This window comes from Electrophorus electricus, chromosome 13 (assembly GCF_013358815.1).
Source record: "Electrophorus electricus isolate fEleEle1 chromosome 13, fEleEle1.pri, whole genome shotgun sequence".
NCBI classification, from domain to species: Eukaryota; Metazoa; Chordata; class Actinopteri; order Gymnotiformes; family Gymnotidae; genus Electrophorus; species Electrophorus electricus.
In genome coordinates, this window is record NC_049547.1 from 6,668,071 (window position 1) to 6,685,570 (window position 17,500).

Consider the following 17,500-nt stretch of genomic DNA (forward strand, 5'->3'; position numbering starts at 1 on the left):
TCCCTTCCTCTTTCTCTGTATCTCTCACTCTACCTTTGTCCTACTTTATTTCTAGATAGCACTCCTGCCTTTGTTACTAAATATCAGCTTGGCGACTCTTTTTTCTTTTTCAGTTTTTTTAATTTATTTTTATTTTTTTTTTCCATACAGCCAGTTTGTTTTGTGGCGAGACATCTGGTTCCCCGTGCCAGCAAGGTTCAGCCCGAGCGAACAGTGCACAAGCCTCGCTCAGGTTCCTGCACTCCTGGCTGAGCGCTCCTGTCTAGCGGCCAATCATCTCACCACCTGATCTAAAACACGGGCTACTTGCTGAACTGCCATTTGTAGTCTGTCCAGGAGATAACCCTGGTCCCGGGCTGACTGACAGCAGGACCTGTTGACTGTGGTGACATTTGACATGGCTCATAATTGTGTCATAAAGGACCACAAGCCGTTCGCATGCCAATACCCTTGTGCATCCCAACGCCCGCATTACTTTTTGCTGTCTGCAGCTGAGCGTGGTCCTTCACCTTCAGCCACGAGGTTAGTGCAACCGGGGGTTGCCTGCTATCAGTCCTGCCCCAGACCTCGTTAAAACGCAGAACGTGTTCTGTACACAGGTTGGGTGTGGGGCTTAAACAGCTGGAGACGTTGTGCCAAGCCGAAGCCCCGCTCTGCTGTTGGGGAGATCCCCTCTGGCACTGCCTAAAACGGCACACATAATTAGGGCATTAACTTCTTCTTAATTGCTGAGGGGTTTTTTTTTTCCGGCCGCGTGAAAAAGGTCAGCCTCGCGCGTTTTCTCCGTCGCTTATCAGCCTGCAGAAAATGCAGAAGGTTCGACGCTGCCGAAACACCCTTCTCCTGCTCTTCCTCCTGCCTCCACTCCTCTTCCTCCTGCTCCTTCCTTGTCTCCCTCCAAGCCTTTTTCCTCCAGACCTCCTTCTGCTCCCCCCCCCCCCCCTTCAGTGTGTGTTCAAGCCCAACTAAATGACCTCTTTAGGCATTTGAATAAAACCATTGGGGGAATCGGTGAGAGTCCCTGTGCGGAGCCTGAAGAACAGGAAGCGTTCATGTACATGGACCGCAGCCAGGAGGAGATTTCTCCCTTCTGCTGACTTTGGGAGACCCCCCCCCTCCCCTTTTGGTGCTTTTTCTCTCTCCTGATCCTCCAGAGCTGGGAGAGAGGCACAGCTGGAGGTCTCAACCTTCCAACTCCCGGGAGACACAGAGGAGACAAGGGACTGGGTTCTCCTCTCTGACACTCCTGGTCTTAATTGAGGCAGATTTCCTCCTGAAAGGGAACTTGGCAGGGCCGAGTCGTGGATCCCCTGTGCTTCTGAGCACACTCCAGAGACATCTGCAAGCGAGTACCACTGCTTGCCAAAGTGCTCGTGAAAAACTATCGAGCTTCTCCTCGGCAAACCTCGGTTTCTTCCTCAGCTTCGCGTGACTGAGGGAAGGATTGTGATTGTTTAAAGACCAGCCGTGACAGTTTGGTCAAAGATAGCATCGTGTAGTGTGGGAGATAGTCGGCGCGCTGTCTCTCCTCCGCAGTGCTCCCACTGGACCAGAGTAAATGCATGCAGCCCGGTGAAGGCACCCCAGTCCCAACCTGCACGACGTTCCTGGAATGAGTGACCACGGCACCTTCTGATTAAGTGCCTCCCAAATAGGTCCTGTACGGTTTCCAGCATTTCTACGTTTCTGTTTGCACGAACCCCCTCCCTAAACAGTGCCCTTCCATTCCCGAGTACAGGCGTTCAAGGTGTGGGGCAGGTGCTTGGCTTGTCTGGCAGGTCTCCCGTTGGTACGATGCGATGGGGATCACTGCTTTGTCCGCAAAACGGCAGGCGATGTGCATCCCAATGGCCACTTCCCGCAGTCCAGGTCCACCCAGCCTGGATTTTCCTACGCCGGCCTGCCGCGGCCAGCTCCTTCTGCTTTGTTTTGGTAATTTGTGAGCAATTTCCTTACTGGGCTCCACTTGGGCGTGAAGGCACCAGCCGGACAGGGCTCGCCTGCATGTCCGGTTCTGCACTGCTGCCCACAGACACCCGGTCTTTGCATAGTGGGGGCCCATGCTGGGGCCCACAGACTGCACTTTTCCAGGCGGCCGGGCTGATTTGGTTGTGGGGGTGGGGAGGGGGTCCGGGGGGTGGGGAATGGGGGTTGCGCTTTTGGCATTCGGCAGGCCGCCTGCACAGCTGGTGTGCGAAAGTCCTCTCCCTGTTCCTCTGCGTCCGGATGGTGGCTGGTGTCCACACCGTGACCCGATCGCAGCCTTCTGCTGAACGGGAGAGCCCCAGAAGCCTCCCTGCTCCTCGCTCAGTTCAGCTTATCTTCACTCAGCGCGAGTCAGCACCTAGCCTCCAACAAATAAGCTCCAGCACGAATAAGCTCGCAGTAGCACAGTCTGTGTAGGCGCGTGATGTGTATATCATCACACACTCCATCAATCTTTGTGCAGGCTGGAGTGATTGGGAAGGGAAGGGCAGACATGAATGGTGGGGGAAAAGGCTGGAGTGGCAGGCACTTCCAGGGGAGGCCCTGGGGGGGGGGGGTGCAGGCTAAATTTGGCTCGGTGCAAACCGGCTGGCTTTGAGAGGCTAGATAATAGCAATCTGGGAACGGCAGGGGCTGGCAGGCAGGCAGGCAGGCAGCACGGACGCCTAGCATTCCTGCAGTCAGGATGACACACACACACACACACACACACACACACACACACGCAGGCCCCAGTTTTGGTCAACGCACTGGTTATAGCGGTAAAACTCCTTCCACCAGCAACTTCGGATGTAAACATGCATCACAGTCTATTTTGTTTAGCAGGAACAAAATATCCAAACTTTACAGTGTAAATTCATTTGTAGGGACCCCCACATGCAGTCCACCTCCCCTCTCCAAGGCCCATCTCTGTGCTCCACCAGTGACTCACGCGCTGACTGCACCGCTGTACTGACACACTCTTCCTGCCATGTCAGTCTCTTCACAAACCCCTCACCCCTCCACAAGCCGAACGCTACCGGTCTGTTCACGTAATGGTGTGCGCAAAAGCAGTTGTGTAATTTGCACTTAAATAGGTCACACGCATTAAACAAAGCATTATAAATGCATTTCTATTTATGGAGACTTGCTTCTCCATAAGTCGCGTCATTGGGCACCTGCTAATTTCTCATCCAAAAATAGTGTTGAAACGGCGTGGTTAATTGGACATGGTGCGTTCATCTATCAGCTATCCCCATGGCTGTCTTAGCCGCCGATGAGGGATTTCTCTTTATTTACTTATGTTCCACTTTTGGTATGAACTAGCAAACTTTTGGTGTAAAATAACTCCTGCTTTGAAGAAATCTGCTATCTATTCTCACTCGGCTTTAGAAACTAAAAGGCCGTGTGTACAGCGATCGACAGAATTCATGGCAGTGTACTGAAGGTGAAAGCCCACACACAATATCACACAACTGCCTCTACACACTCCAAACAGCTGAGTATAACTGGGCCATGACATGTATCACACACACACACACACACACACACACACACAGAGTGTTATCGTGCCCTCTGTACACCTGTCAGTCCAGCCCAGAGGCAGCTGAGTCTAGAAGCTGACTGACAGGTGAAGGTTCTTTAGAGGAAGAATTAGAGAGTTGATTTGGGTGGGTCATGCCCTCGTCACTCTCCCCAGCCCCTTACACTGCACACACTTCACCAGTGTTTACTCCACACACTCGCCCATACACACGTTTGGCACTGCACTTTCTGCCTCGATAAACTGGACCTTGGAACTTTTTGGTTTGCGTGTCAGCGTTTTGCACAGTAATCTTTAGAACACGTGCGAATTAAACAATAGTCATTGGTTGAACGATGCAAACCTATTTGTCAAGGCTTCACGATTTGACCGCCCTTGTCCACTGAAGCAATTACCCCCTAGAATGTTCTTAATGCAATATTAATGCCAGCCTATTGAATTCATTCATTTCTACCCTTTAAATTCATTCAGTTAATTGGATGGTGTCTGGTTGTAAAGGAGTTTTTTAGGGGGTTTTCTTGAGGTGAATTCAAAGCACACAAGGATTTTGCTCAGAAAGTAGGAAGTAATGTGAAAAGGTACAAGACAGGAAGTTCCAGCCTTCTTGTTACACAGAAATGCTAATTTGGCTAACAGTGAATGCCAGTGTGAAGCAGTGTTACATGATCTCATTCACATTCTGCTTCCTGACACTCAGGTACCTCTCATTCCTTATTAGCGACTGGAGCGTCAGGTGAGGTAGTCCTTTAAGCCCCAGCATATACACCAGGACTGGGACTCGCGGACCACAAAACACTAGAAATGTCTATTACATGTAGTTATTGAGTCATAAATAATGGCAGTTCGGCGCCGCCCGGGCACAGCCTTTCAGACAAGATCTGACGTGGCCCGATGGCGATCGATGGCTGCCGACATGTGTGCTCCAGAAAGGCAGGGACCGGTGTCGAGAAGGTTCAGTGGTCACACGAGGCGCCGGGAGAGAGCAATTACCTGCTCTGCTCCTGTAGGCGGATGTGCCCCACCCTGCCCAGCCCCGCTGCCCAGACTGCCCCCACCAGCACCGCCCCCAAACGACCCCACCAGCACCGTCCTGCGGTTCTACCTCTCTCCAGCCCCACCCCTGCCCGTTTTCAGGCCGTGCAGTGCAATCTTGCTCCATCAGCCAGAGAGCGAGTGTCACTCAGCTACCCGCCAATGGCGGCGCTGATGTTTGCCGGTTCGTGCCATATGCAGTCTCCCGGCTCCTGGGAGACTATGACCTGCCACAAAGACACGGCCATGTCACTGATGGCTGGTGAGCGTTACATTTTTCCAGGAGTGGTAGTGTTGGGAGGTTGTATTCACTCTGCAGTGCATTATGGACTGGGGGTTGGTAGTTGGAAGAACTGAACATGAAGCCTTTGCTATTTAAGGCCTCCAGCATTTTAATATAAAAATGGCTTCCCTCAAAACACATCCCCTCACCCCTCCACCCCACACACGTGCACACATGCACACATGCACCCAATTTATACCCACACACACTTTCCTCTATGCCATAAACTTCCACTGTGGATAGATGATCAGTCACCAGCCTCTGTCTGCTGTGTCTGCTATCACTCAAGCCTTGGGGGAGTGTTGCCATGGCAGTGTGTGTCTGTGTGTCTGTGTGTGTGTGTGTGTGTGTGTGTGTGTGTGTGTGTGTGTGTGTGTGTGAGTGTGTGTGTGTGTGTGTGTGTGTGTGTGTGTGTGTGTGTGTGTGTGTGTGCACACAGTGGAGGAGCATGGCCTAAGACACACAACTGATGAGACTTTAATTAGATCATTTAGTAGCAAGGAATTGCTGAGGCAGAAAGAGGCATTGTTAAATGCAAGCATACAGCTCACTAAGTAGCTCTTCCTCTGCCACACACACACACACACACACACACACACACACACACACACACACACACAAAACACACACACACACACACACACACACACACACACACACACACACAAAACACACCACACACTCACCACAGTTACTGTAACTGCATTTCCTAAAATCGCAAAAGGGTGTGAAGATTCTGCTTGTGAATAGGATGTTTGTCAATATAGTTCTTTCTCAAGTGCACTAGAACAAGTAGTTCACATGGACTGATGCATTAGCATCATAGCCTACAAGAAGGGGATTTGAGGGAAATAGAGACAGTGTGAGTGTGTGTGTGTGAGTGTAAGTGTGTGTGTGTGAGTGTAAGTGTGTGTGTGAGTGTGTGTGAGTGTGAGAGTGTGTGTGTGTGTGAGAGTGTGTGTGTGAGTGAGGGGGAGATAGAGGGAGTTAAACAGGGAGCACTATATTATTAGAGGTGTTGAAGGATTAAAAACTGAAGCATTGCAAAACATTAGTGGAAATTAGGTCACAGCAGGCTAGCTGATTAGCACTAATGTTAATTATATTAATGACACAGCTATGCCATGATAGACTGTCGCATGCACGCACACAGACGTAGAAGTGCTTCCTCACTTAAACACCATCACAATCAAACGAGGGACAGCGGACGCGATCGAAGAGAAGCTGGAGGAACGGCGCCACATCCTCAAGCGCCACTGTGCTCCCACTCTCCCAACCTCGGCAGCTCCCGTCTGCTGTGGAAGTGGGTCTGGAGAAGGCTCTCCATCTAATGGCTGCCTCTAATCGAATGGCCGGGGGATCCACAGAGGCTGGCAGCCACCTGCCCATGGCCCACACACACACACACACACACAAACGCGTACACCTCAGTGATCCGCCCTCATCGAGTCTACCGTCAGGCCGAATCACAGCACAAATCACCTCCTTTTGAGCCCCCTCGAGCCCCCAACCCCGCGCCCATCTGCTTTTAACACCTCACTGTCTCTTGGAGTTTATCTACCGCCGGGCTGCGTCTCATGGTTTACCTTTCCACTCAAGCACTGTACTGCTGCTGCACCGTCATACAGGAATTAAGTACATACAGCAAACAGTATCAGAAATGATGATGATGATGATGATTATTATTATTATTATTATTATTATTATTATTATCGTTATGCCCTCTCTTTCCAGGGATCCTAGTTTATCCACTCATTCCTATTATGGAGAACAGGAGCAGGCCTGTTTAAGACCTGTGTAAATCCAGACTGAGGGTGCAGGACAATTTAAACAGACGCAATCTATTATTCAAAGACTCCATCTATGGCCTGTAGTTAATTCTCCCACTCCACTGTCCCTCCTTCTGCGGCTCTGAGTTCTCCCGGACAGAGTGCAGCGCCCCGGGTAAATGCAGTTAGGAACACAGCGCATTGTCTAAACATATCGGCCTGCCAATCAGTCTTCCCCCCGAGCCCCGATAAGGATGCTCTTGTATTGTTGAGTCAACAATTGGGAGGCACTGTCGGCCCGGAGATAACACCTGCTTTTTTTCTTCCTGAAGCCGCGATGGAAGAAGGAAGTCCCGGCCCCGGCTGCCTCGTATAACCGCCTCAATTACCATAAAAGCAGGCGGGTAGCGAGGGGTCAGGAGGAGCCGGGTGGGTGGTGAGCGTGTGCGTCTGCCTTCCCATGTCTGCAGGGGCAGAGGACTGGAAGACAGCAGCCCACTTCCAATTACCAAGCTCACCGTTTCAATCATTTGCTTGTCGTTCCGTCACCGCCTGGCAGCCTTGTTAAACTCTCGACAGCCTGTTCTGATTGGGCTACCAAACGAAGACGCGGGGCTTCCTGAAATAGGCTGCATGGCACACCTATATCTCAGCCCTGCAAGCTGCCTCTAGTGCGTGGGCCGCAGCCCAGCCAGGAAGATCCTGTCACAGCTGTGTGTGAGTGTGTGAGTGTGTGTGTGCGTGTGCCCCTCTTCATCTCTTTCGTGTTTTTGCTTGTTTTGGCCCCACAGTAAAAGCGTAGATGTGTCAATTCCCCCCCCCCACCCCCGCCGATCCGTTAGTATCCTGCAGGCCTAGTCTGTGGCCATTTGAAGTGCCGGGAAATCCAATAGTGATCCGATCAAACCCAGTCCACATATCGACTCTCAGCAATATTCCTGCGCCCGGAATGATCACCGTTCATCACTGTGTGTATTACATCGCCCGTGTGTCTGACAGCTCCCCACTGAAGCTCCAGAGAGGAAGCAGCCAGCCATGAGCAGAGTTTTCCAGCAAGTCGCGCAGAATTCGTCAATGTCAGGGAGTGCCCACTCACCACGCCAGACCATGGACGATATACTGCCAGGGAAGGACCCATCCGCCTAACTCACAGGGTACTTCCGTGCCCTTTGTGTCTAGATAGAGAGAGTGGGCGCTTGTTTAAGAGGGTGTCCACATTTCTCTTTCGAAGCTGGAGGTTACGGACAGTACTTGACATGATAATTAAAGAAAGAAGATGACTCTGTAATTCTCTGCAGATTTGAAGCCAGCAGTATGCAGCCCCCCCAACCGTTCCCCTGGTGCAACACTGCTGTATCATTTCCGCTCAGCCGCTATGTAAGGAACCAGCAAGATCCTGGATACATTTCATTAGGATCCCCCTTTTCCTCCTGGTCATCGTTTAATATTTGAAGGCTCATTTGTTAACTGGGATTGGTCGCTTTTCTCCTTGGCCCCCTCCTCCCCCTTTTTGTAGGCTTAGGAAATATAATTTTCAATTTTTAATTTGATTCATTTAGATTAAAATCATTAATCAGGACTGAAAGTGAGTTAATTTTCTGGAAAATAAATGGGCTTGTTCAGATGGCTCTTTATTAAGGTGTGTGTGTGTGTGTGTGTGTGTGTGTGTGTGTGTGAAGGGTGTGGTGCAAAGAAGGGTCTCACTGAGTTCTGTCTTAGAAAAAGAGTGAGGGCATGCTCACTTCCTTTGCATTCTTGACAATATCACAAACAAAAATTAAGACACGTTCTCTGAATAATGCTGTTAATAGTATTAATCAGATAAATCCAATGTATTATGTATTGTTAGCTGCTGGCATGTCCATTTCAAAACTCCTGTCAACTCTATTAAGGTTTCCAACGCAGTCGGAAGTATATGATTAGGCACGCATTATTCCATCAACAACTTAGGAACCGTTTTTACTTTATTCGGCACTGTCAGTCCACAAGTCCAAACTCAAAGCCATTGTTGAACCGCTTGGACCTCATGCAGTGACTGCTTGCTGCACAGACATCCAGCTCTTTCAAGCCGTCATGGACACACGGGGCTCGTTGCTCTTCCTTAGCTTACCTTGTCTTAGCTAATGGCTGTTTATTTTAGGATACAGCACTGTACGGCCACCGTAACCTACGTTTTTAATGCTTCCAGCGTACCTACGTATGGTGTCACGTGGGAATTCTGCAGCAGATATATATTTTTTTAAGTTTTGTTTAAGATTCGCAGCGGACATGTGCTGTCTGCTTCATCCGCAGTGATCGCACATAAACAGCCAACACCCTTCACAAACACATGCAGGCACGCGCTAACCCTGCCTTGTTTGCCAAGGCGGTCACGTCTGTTTGCTCGCCGACGGTCAGCACTTTTCGGTAGCGTGCAGGCCCTCGTCGAGGTTCTGATTCAAAGTCTCGATATTTGGGCCCCAGCTTTCCGCAGCCGCCCACTACGAGCGTGGCGCGGAATCCTGAGTAGGTCCACACGATTCCTCTGAACACACGAAGGCGTGCGAGACAAATGCCATCAATATTTGCCTAGTTTAGTAATTAAGATACAGAGGACAGAAGCCTTGGGTGGCCGTTGAGGTGAGCGTGTCTGTGTGAACGGTAGGGAATGTAATGACCAAAACATTAGAAAGCAAATAAAATTTCTGTTTTATGCATGAATTGCACCATGAAGTGTCCCTCCACTTATCCAGATTTCATTGGATAACGTCAGAGATTGAGATGACGCTGTCTAACACCCCCTTCCCATAGCCAGCACCATCATCTTGCACCTCTCTCTCTTTCTTCTCTCAGTATTTCTGTTCTCTGTTCTCATCACCCGTCTCTCTCTCTCTCTCTCTCTCTCTCCTGCTCTCTTTCTCTATCTTTCTCTCCATCCTTTTTCATGACCCCTCCACTTCCCCGGCGAAGATTTAATAACTTCTTCGTGTGGGACTCAGGGGATCTGGCAACCAGCAGTCAAGTTGCCTGCCCGTGTTCATTTTGTTCCTGGCCCATTTGCATGTAATGTGGAAGCAGCAATGGTTTGCAGCCAGCGTTCTGCTCTGCCAGAGTGCCGCGCGCCGTTGGAGCACCACAGCTCGGGCCTAATAAGGGCGTAGCAGGGGACACTTGTAGGATCAGGAAGCTCGCTCATGCCTCTGCAATACTGGGGCCTCTCTTACCGAAACTACGCATTCCCTTCCAAAGGCAAGGCTTGCACAGACCTCACTGTAGCTTTTCCTACATCTCCTGACCTAAGGTCCTTAGCATTCCTCTATATGCTTCCTCAGAGGTGAGCAGTACGGATATTAAGCAGGTCGTTTATTGGTATCATAATTTATAGTGACTACCATGCAGCTGCCTGGTATTGTCCCCAAGTTCAAATGGTATGTAATATGAGGCGTGTGTGCTGGCGTGTGCCTGCTACATCAGAATGCTTTGTCGCTCCTGACCAGGATGCCCCCCCCAAGCCTTTTGACTCCCTCTCCCTGTCTGGATGCCCATGTGAAGTCAAACACATCTTCCTGGAAGCCTCCCGGTTCCGTTTCCTTTTTTACAGTGAACCAGTAATCTGGCAGGCTTAACTCCTGGCTTGATTGAAATCCCTTCCGAAGTAGCGGGTTTGTCTTTGAAGGTTGGGTTGGGGGTAGCTGTATGTGCCTGTGCACTCATGCAGGGGTGCGTTGGATGTGTTGGCTTTGTTTCGACATGGCAACCAGCGCCTGCCTTGCTGAGATAGATGTGGATGGGGCGAAGAATGGAAAGAGCAGAGAGAAAGATTGAGGGAGTGAAACGCAGCCTAATTGATCCGAGGTTATTTTAAGCCCTCTAGTAACAGAAGGTATGGATGCTCAGTGTAAATGCGCACACTGGACAGGCGTGTAGCATGCCTGGATAGCCATGCTTCAGTCCACAGTTTTTAACAGGAAGGAATATCTCACAGGTGAAAGGTGGTTTGTTTTCTTGGACATCGTTTTATTAAGTGGGAGTTACTTTAGAACTTTGTGGGGATAAACTTGTTTTTGAAAGTAAGTGGAGCTGTTAAAAAGTACCAGTAATGAGCTCGTGTCCCATGTGTTAGGAGCACCTGACCTTTGCGGCACGGACGTCTGTTAGTATGTCAGCTGCCGAGGGCGTTTTTACCCTCCAAGGCGCCTGCCATGTGTTTGTGAGGAGCAGCACACTCTGAGTCTGCAGCACTGCTAGACACAGGAATAGAGGGTCTACTGGTGGCTAGGTAAGAGTAAGTCATGTGAAGATAGTATGACAAGAATCTAAACATATATTAAGCTTCCGTATGTTACAAACTAAAAACAAAAACTACAGTGTTAATATGAACAAACCTTTAATTCAGATGATCTTTTATATTAATATTATATGTTCATTGACAGTGGTGCTCCAAATGGATGGCATTTTCCTTTTAGGTTGCCTACCTTGTGCTGAATAGATTTGCCAATGCTGCAGCATTGATGAGTAGCAATAACTAAAGGGCTGTAATGGGTAGCTCACATTATTTTCATTGAACATGGGCTTTGTCATCTAGCCCAAATTTACAGTGGCCCATATGATGTCTGTATCATGATCCACTTCCCAGCTATGTTGCTGTCAAGAATGCTATGGCAAGGGTTTTCTCCCACTAATAGCCTAATCAGCGTGCTGTCCGGCAAAATACTGTCTTATTTTATTGTCACTCATAAATATCCATTACCTAATAATTTAGCAGATAGCACCCCATTTATTCCGTAGCCTTAGGCCTTCGTCCTATTTCAGGGATGGTCAGGAGGCCGCTATAGCTATGGCAGATATAGTTTTATTAGACCAGGCCCCTGAAATTCTGCCAGAGGCTAATTATATTTAAACCCTGCTTTAGCCTGGTGTAGTACTTATGCTTTCTCCCTTTTTTCTTGCAGGAAATATTAGTATTCTGGTACATCTATTTAACATAATTAATTTTCATAGTTTAGTGAACCCCCCCCCCCCCCCCCCCCCCCAAAAAAAAGATAAAACCTTTAGCCATTTAAGCATAATAATAGCAAAGGTTCTGCAACTACAACATCCTGCAACTGATACTCTGAATTTCTAATTTAGAAAATAATCAAAACTGGTTAACCGTTAGCCTACATTTACTTAGTAACTTAGCAGTTCTACGGTAGACACAGTGTTTTTTCCTAAAGTCTCATTTTGGTGGGGGAACTGAGCCCAAACAGGTTCTGTGCTTGTCCCCCACGCGTGGTCCCTGGAGCCTTTATGCCGGACTCTCATTATAAGTCCTTTATATCATTCTGCTTTCTCCACGTCTCTGTTTGACTCTTCCTGCTCATGGCGTCTGGCTCCAGAGGTCACAAGTCCCTGGCCACGTGCGATGTATTAGCGGCCCTCTATAAAGGACCTCCACTGGCCAGCGGCTGGATCTCTGAGCTCCTGCCTCCCCGTAAAACTGCTGCATACGGCTCGTGGGATTCCATGCTACCTATGAAATTCAAAACAAGCCTCGTAAGATGTTTACAGTCATCTGTGTGGTTCCAGTAAAAGGACAAAAAGAGGCGGATAATTTAAAATCAGGCAAAAATAAACTCCAGAAAAGTCGTTTCTGATAGAAACCAAGAAAAGTTTCTCAGTAATGTTTTCTGGTTCTTTTTCCCTGGTTTGCTTTACTCTGTTGTCCAGTTTGTGGACATAGAGCCCATAGCCCAAAGGCCACAGTTTTCACTTGTGAAACAGAATGTATGTCACAAATGAATATAATAATAGATATACTAATCTATATTTAATAAATAATAAATGCATAAATATTTGTAAAAAAACAGAGGAACAATAAGCAACTGACTTAAATATACACAAGTTCTGTGCTTGGGCAAAAATACATACACTTGTTTTCTAAATGATAAATATAGTAATACAGTAATCCTTCTGTGAATTCTGAATGACTTCTGTGGGCACTCGGCAGGTTACTGAGAAGATCAGGACGCAGCCAAACCCCACACATCTCCGCATTGTTACAGCTCCTGTCCTGATTGAAATAGCAGGCGCAGTGCAGCTCTGGCAGTGTGCAGACTGAGAGGCAATGTTATTTGTCAGGGCCCCCCTGCTCTGGCCCCTAGATACACGGCCAAACAACAAGCACTCGGCCGTCCTTTTGCGTGTGTGTGTGTGTGTGTGTGTGTGTGTGTGTGTGTGTGTGTGCGTGTGCGTGTGCGTGCGAGGGTGTGTAACCCAATACTGCACTAGAGGAACACATGCAGCTGGGCGCCTGGTTGCTATGTCGTCTCAGGCCAGTGGTGGGCCTTTCCCAGGGTGCATGGCGTTAGCTACATTTTTGCGTATCTGTGAAGGCAATAAGGTGCTTGGTCGTGCGCCTGGAGTTCCAGGCCAGTGTGGCAACCAGAGACACAAGCAAGGTGACAGAATTAGCCCTCACACCTGGAACGGCATTCTTAATGCAAGAGAATGGAAAAACTGCAGGAATGTGCGAAGAACTGCCTGGTTCCTTTACGCATGGTGAACGCAGCCGTGTCAGCGGATAGCGCATGATTTCCTTTTATAAAACGTGTTTAAAACGTGACTTTCCTACTAATCCTATTAATCTCAGGTATATCTGTATATACAGTTGGCCCCCTTATGAGGGTTTACAGCATGTCTCCTTGTTTGCTCTTTAGCTGTTCATGGTCGCGTGGTATTGCAGTAAACCCAGACTGGAGTGTTACTAACCTGAGGAGGCTAATAAAAGCCCCATAAATCTGAGGGGCACTGGCCAGGCAGCAGACACAGTGGGCACATGGGGGAGGGATAAGCTGGCACTTGAGGTTCAGGTGATGCCACCACAATTGGGAAGGCTGCAGTACTGGTGAATGAGCGCAATAAACCTTCCTCCACCCCCATGGCCCCAGCCCCGGAGCCTCAGTCAAGCAGCAGCCTGGTTACGATGAGAAGCTGTGAGCATCTGAGCATTGTATCTTACTACATGTCTTGGGTGCTGGCATTAGCCTGCTACGGAGGTGACATAACATCTTTTTGAGACCTTCTTCTGGCAACGGTGTGTGTGTGTGTGTGTGTGTGTGTGTGTGTGTGTGTGTGTGTGTGTGTGTGTGTGTGTGTGTGTGGACACCCCCTACAGAATGTGAGAACAAGCTATATCAAAGATCTCTCCTGTCCTCTGGAGCAATATGAGATTCTCAGTGAATGACACAGGGATGCCAAGGACAGAGATAATTAGTGCTCATCACACTGTGTCCTGAAACAGGACACTCTTCATACCTGTCATTTCCTCACGCTGTGTCCTGAAACAGGACGTTCGTACCTGTTGTCTCTTCACGCTTTGAAGACACTGAATATTCTTTACCTTTTACTTAGTATTCAAATATATCTGCATCCATGTTCCGGCCATACAAAGCAATACATGTCATCGTGGAGAGATACCGCATGCACTGATGAGCAGACGTCCATTTTCTCTTGGAGGTTTTAAGGCAATTGAAATGGTTCCAGAATTTCAGCGTTACAGAGTTGTTGTACACTTCTGAATGTGGAGCTGGGACTTACTCAGTGGGAACTCCTGTCCAGTTTCCCTCTCCCTCCCGCCAGCTACATCAAACGGCTCCTGGGCCGGCTTGAAGTGGTTTCCACGGAAACCACCTATCCTCCAGAGAGGATTGCATAATTAAATTAAGGCTCTTTTGTATGTCAATTAATTAAAAGCAGGGGACAGGCCTTCAAGCTGCCGCACATGGCCGTATTGGTCGGTTGTTTTAGCAACCGCTGCACCTCGATGAATGAATGACCCCCTCATGTTGGGTTTGTGGGGGGAGTATTGACAGCGTCTGAGAGTGATGGGTGAACAACCATGAGAAGGAGAGAGAGCCATGAAAGGAAGCTTTGCTGTGGTGACAAGGCGCAGCATTTTGCATAGGAGTTCTAAAGGCGGCAAATTTATGGGCCGGACCGCAGGGCTCTATAGCTAGATCCACAGAGCCCCACAGGGCCCCACGACACTCAGGGCCCCAAAAAGGCGGAAGAAGTGTTTGTGAGGTGTGTTGCAGGGTTCATTCTGATACTATATAAACAGCTGTGCATTGAATGGATCTGCACCTCCTTGGTGGTGGAATAGCATACAGTTGGAGAGCTTCAGAGATTGTAGTCCAATAATTTGCAGGAATGTTTTCAGATTGCTCACTGCACCTTATGTACAATTTTCTTTACCAATTCTAAGAATGGGCTTATTTGTTTAACCTGTCTGCATAAGATGAAATGATAAGGAAATGTGTGGTAACAATTTAAACTGCTTCTGCAAAATTCCTTTATGATGGTTTTCATGATTATTTTGCTTCAATAAGTCTGTCCAGTCTCAGTGACGTAGAGCTAGGCTCTGATTAGTTAGGCTCTGATTAGTTAGGCTCTGATTAGCTAGGCTCTGATTAGCTAGGATCTGATTAGCTAGGCTCTGATTTGTTTCACAAATTTTTCTGTTTTAGTTTACAACATTAGGCAGATGTTTTCAGAAAGAAAAAAAATCCCTCACATACATAAACTCTGCTGTGGCTTCCAGCATTTTCCCAAACACACATGTGTGTGCACGCAGAAAAACACACACATACTGACACACACTGACATACACTGATAGCAGTCATGCACAAGCAGTGAGCAGAAGATGGGCAGGTGTGTGTCTGGGCGTCACACGGAGAGAGTGCCTGTGGCCCTATCTGTCTGCAGCTGACCGTTTCCTGTCCACAGTACTGAAATGGCGTGTGGCAGCTGCTGCTCACTTGGCGAGAGCCGTCACTCGCTGGTCGCCGTCCCCCTCAGCTGTTTCAGCCTTTCCACAACGGTTCACCAAAACAACGCCTCACCCCCAAAATTAAAGAAGCTAAGAGCACACGCAAGCAAGGGGCAGTTGTTTAGCATGACTGCCCCTAACTGCGCTCACTGGATGCCCTTTCCATGGTGATAGAACTCTTTGGGGGAGCAGTGCCATTGTAAGCGTGCTGTGCTCATTCTCCCTCTGTTTTCACAGGAGTGCGGCTGGACCGGGTGCGTGGTGGTCGGCAGAAGTACAAGCGGCGGATAGACGCAGAGAACAGCCCCTATCTGAACCCCCAGCTCAGCCTACCACCGAAAAAGCCATGTAAGTGTCCAGCAGCACTTCTCACAGCTTCTCACACACAGCTGCACCCGGCTACAGCTTCTCAAACGTAGCTGTGGCCGGCTACAGCTTCTCACACACAGCTGCGCCCGGCTACAGCTTCTCAAACGTAGCTGTGGCCGGCTACAGCTTCTCACACACAGCTGCGCCCGGCTACAGCTTCTCAAACGTAGCTGTGCCCGGCTACAGCTTCTCACACACAGCTGTGCCCGGCTACAGCTTCTCAAACTTAGCTGTGGCCGGCTACAGCTTCTCAAACGTAGCTGTGGCAGGCTACAGCTTCTCAAACGTAGCTGTGGCCGGCTACAGCTTCTCAAACGTAGCTGTGCCCGGCTACAGCTTCTCACACACAGCTGTGCCCGGCTACAGCTTCTCAAACTTAGCTGTGGCCGGCTACAGCTTCTCAAACGTAGCTGTGGCAGGCTACAGCTTCTCAAACGTAGCTGTGGCCGGCTACAGCTTCTCAAACGTAGCTGTGGCCGGCTACAGCTTCTCACACACAGCTGCGCCCGGCTACAGCTTCTCAAACGTAGCTGTGGCCGGCTACAGCTTCTCACACACAGCTGTGCCCGGCTACATCTTTTCACACACACTACCACGGGAAGATATACATAATTGGCCAAATCGATTAACTTAATAAATAATGGAGAGTTGTGTGCACAGATCTTGGCTGTGCCTGCCAGGCTGGGTGAGAAGGCTTAGTAGTGCAGCTAAAGGTCTCATGTGTTTATGACCTGATGTTGTGCTTTACATATTATATGCCTTGCGTGTTCCTATTTATTTCTAAGCAGTGTAAATAAAACAGCCCATTATTAATGAAGCCACTGTAGCTTCATGTATCGAGTTTATATCATAATTATTTTCTGTGTAGCAGAGAGCAGTGCAAGAAGACACAGGCACACACACAAATGTGATGCGCGACAGTGCCAATAAACGTGTGTGTGTGTGTGTGTGTGTGTGTGTGTGTGTGTATATATGTGTCTGTGAGAAACCGAGAGAGAGGGGGGGAGGGGGAGGCATAATCCGGATTAAATCCAATCTGGCAAAGACATCAAACCTGCAATAGCGGCTCTCCCGCGCTGTCTGACTGCTCTGCAAACAGACAGCACGGCAGCGCTTAACAGATTTGGCCCTAAAGCCTTTTTCCTTAATGCTAGCATATTCTCCTGGAATACAATATGCTTTTATTCACGATAGCAGCAGGAATAATCATAATTATTACAGCCGCAGAAATCATATTAGAGGCACAGGGCACGGAATAACCTCGTATCTAATCCTGTGGTTCCCCTGCCAGGGTTAGGGTTATTTTCATCCGTCCATCTTATTTCAAGGCTTATTCTCGCAGTCCAGCTCTCATGCACTGTCATTCCCTTTTTATATTTCCTCTCTCATTCTTGGGCCCTTTCCCGGAAGAGTGTCTGTGATTCTGTGGCTTCCTCTGATGTACATCAAACCCTGTGTTATGCTATCAGAGCTCAGGGCTTGATAAATCGTCCCTGGTATCAGTTTAACGTGCGACAGCCCACGATACTTCGGAATGCACACCTCATTAGCATTTGGGAAGGTGGTGACGTATTTGGAAGGTCCTACCCCTCTCAGTGCTGCGGAGCGTGCTTTCCATGGGAGGCTGTGAGGGTTGTGTGCGCAGTCCTATCGGAAGGAGGGCGGGGTGGGTGGGGGGGGAGGGGCGGAGGCTGGGGGATGAGCGTGGCCACAGCCTTCCTGATCGATTATGCGCACATAACAAAGGCATG

General features: G+C 48.9%; 1 protein-coding gene across 9 annotated transcripts in view; it reads left to right on the forward strand.

Moving 5' to 3' along the window:
• Positions 1 to 17,500, forward strand: part of esrrga (estrogen-related receptor gamma a) — a 133,202-nt gene that overhangs the window by 90,903 nt on the left and 24,799 nt on the right. For all 9 annotated transcript variants that reach the window (XM_035533061.1, XM_035533065.1, XM_035533066.1 and 6 more), the window contains one exon: positions 15,618 to 15,728. In XM_035533061.1, coding sequence (XP_035388954.1) covers positions 15,618 to 15,728 — 111 coding nt within the window. The remainder of the gene's footprint in view (positions 1 to 15,617; positions 15,729 to 17,500) is intronic.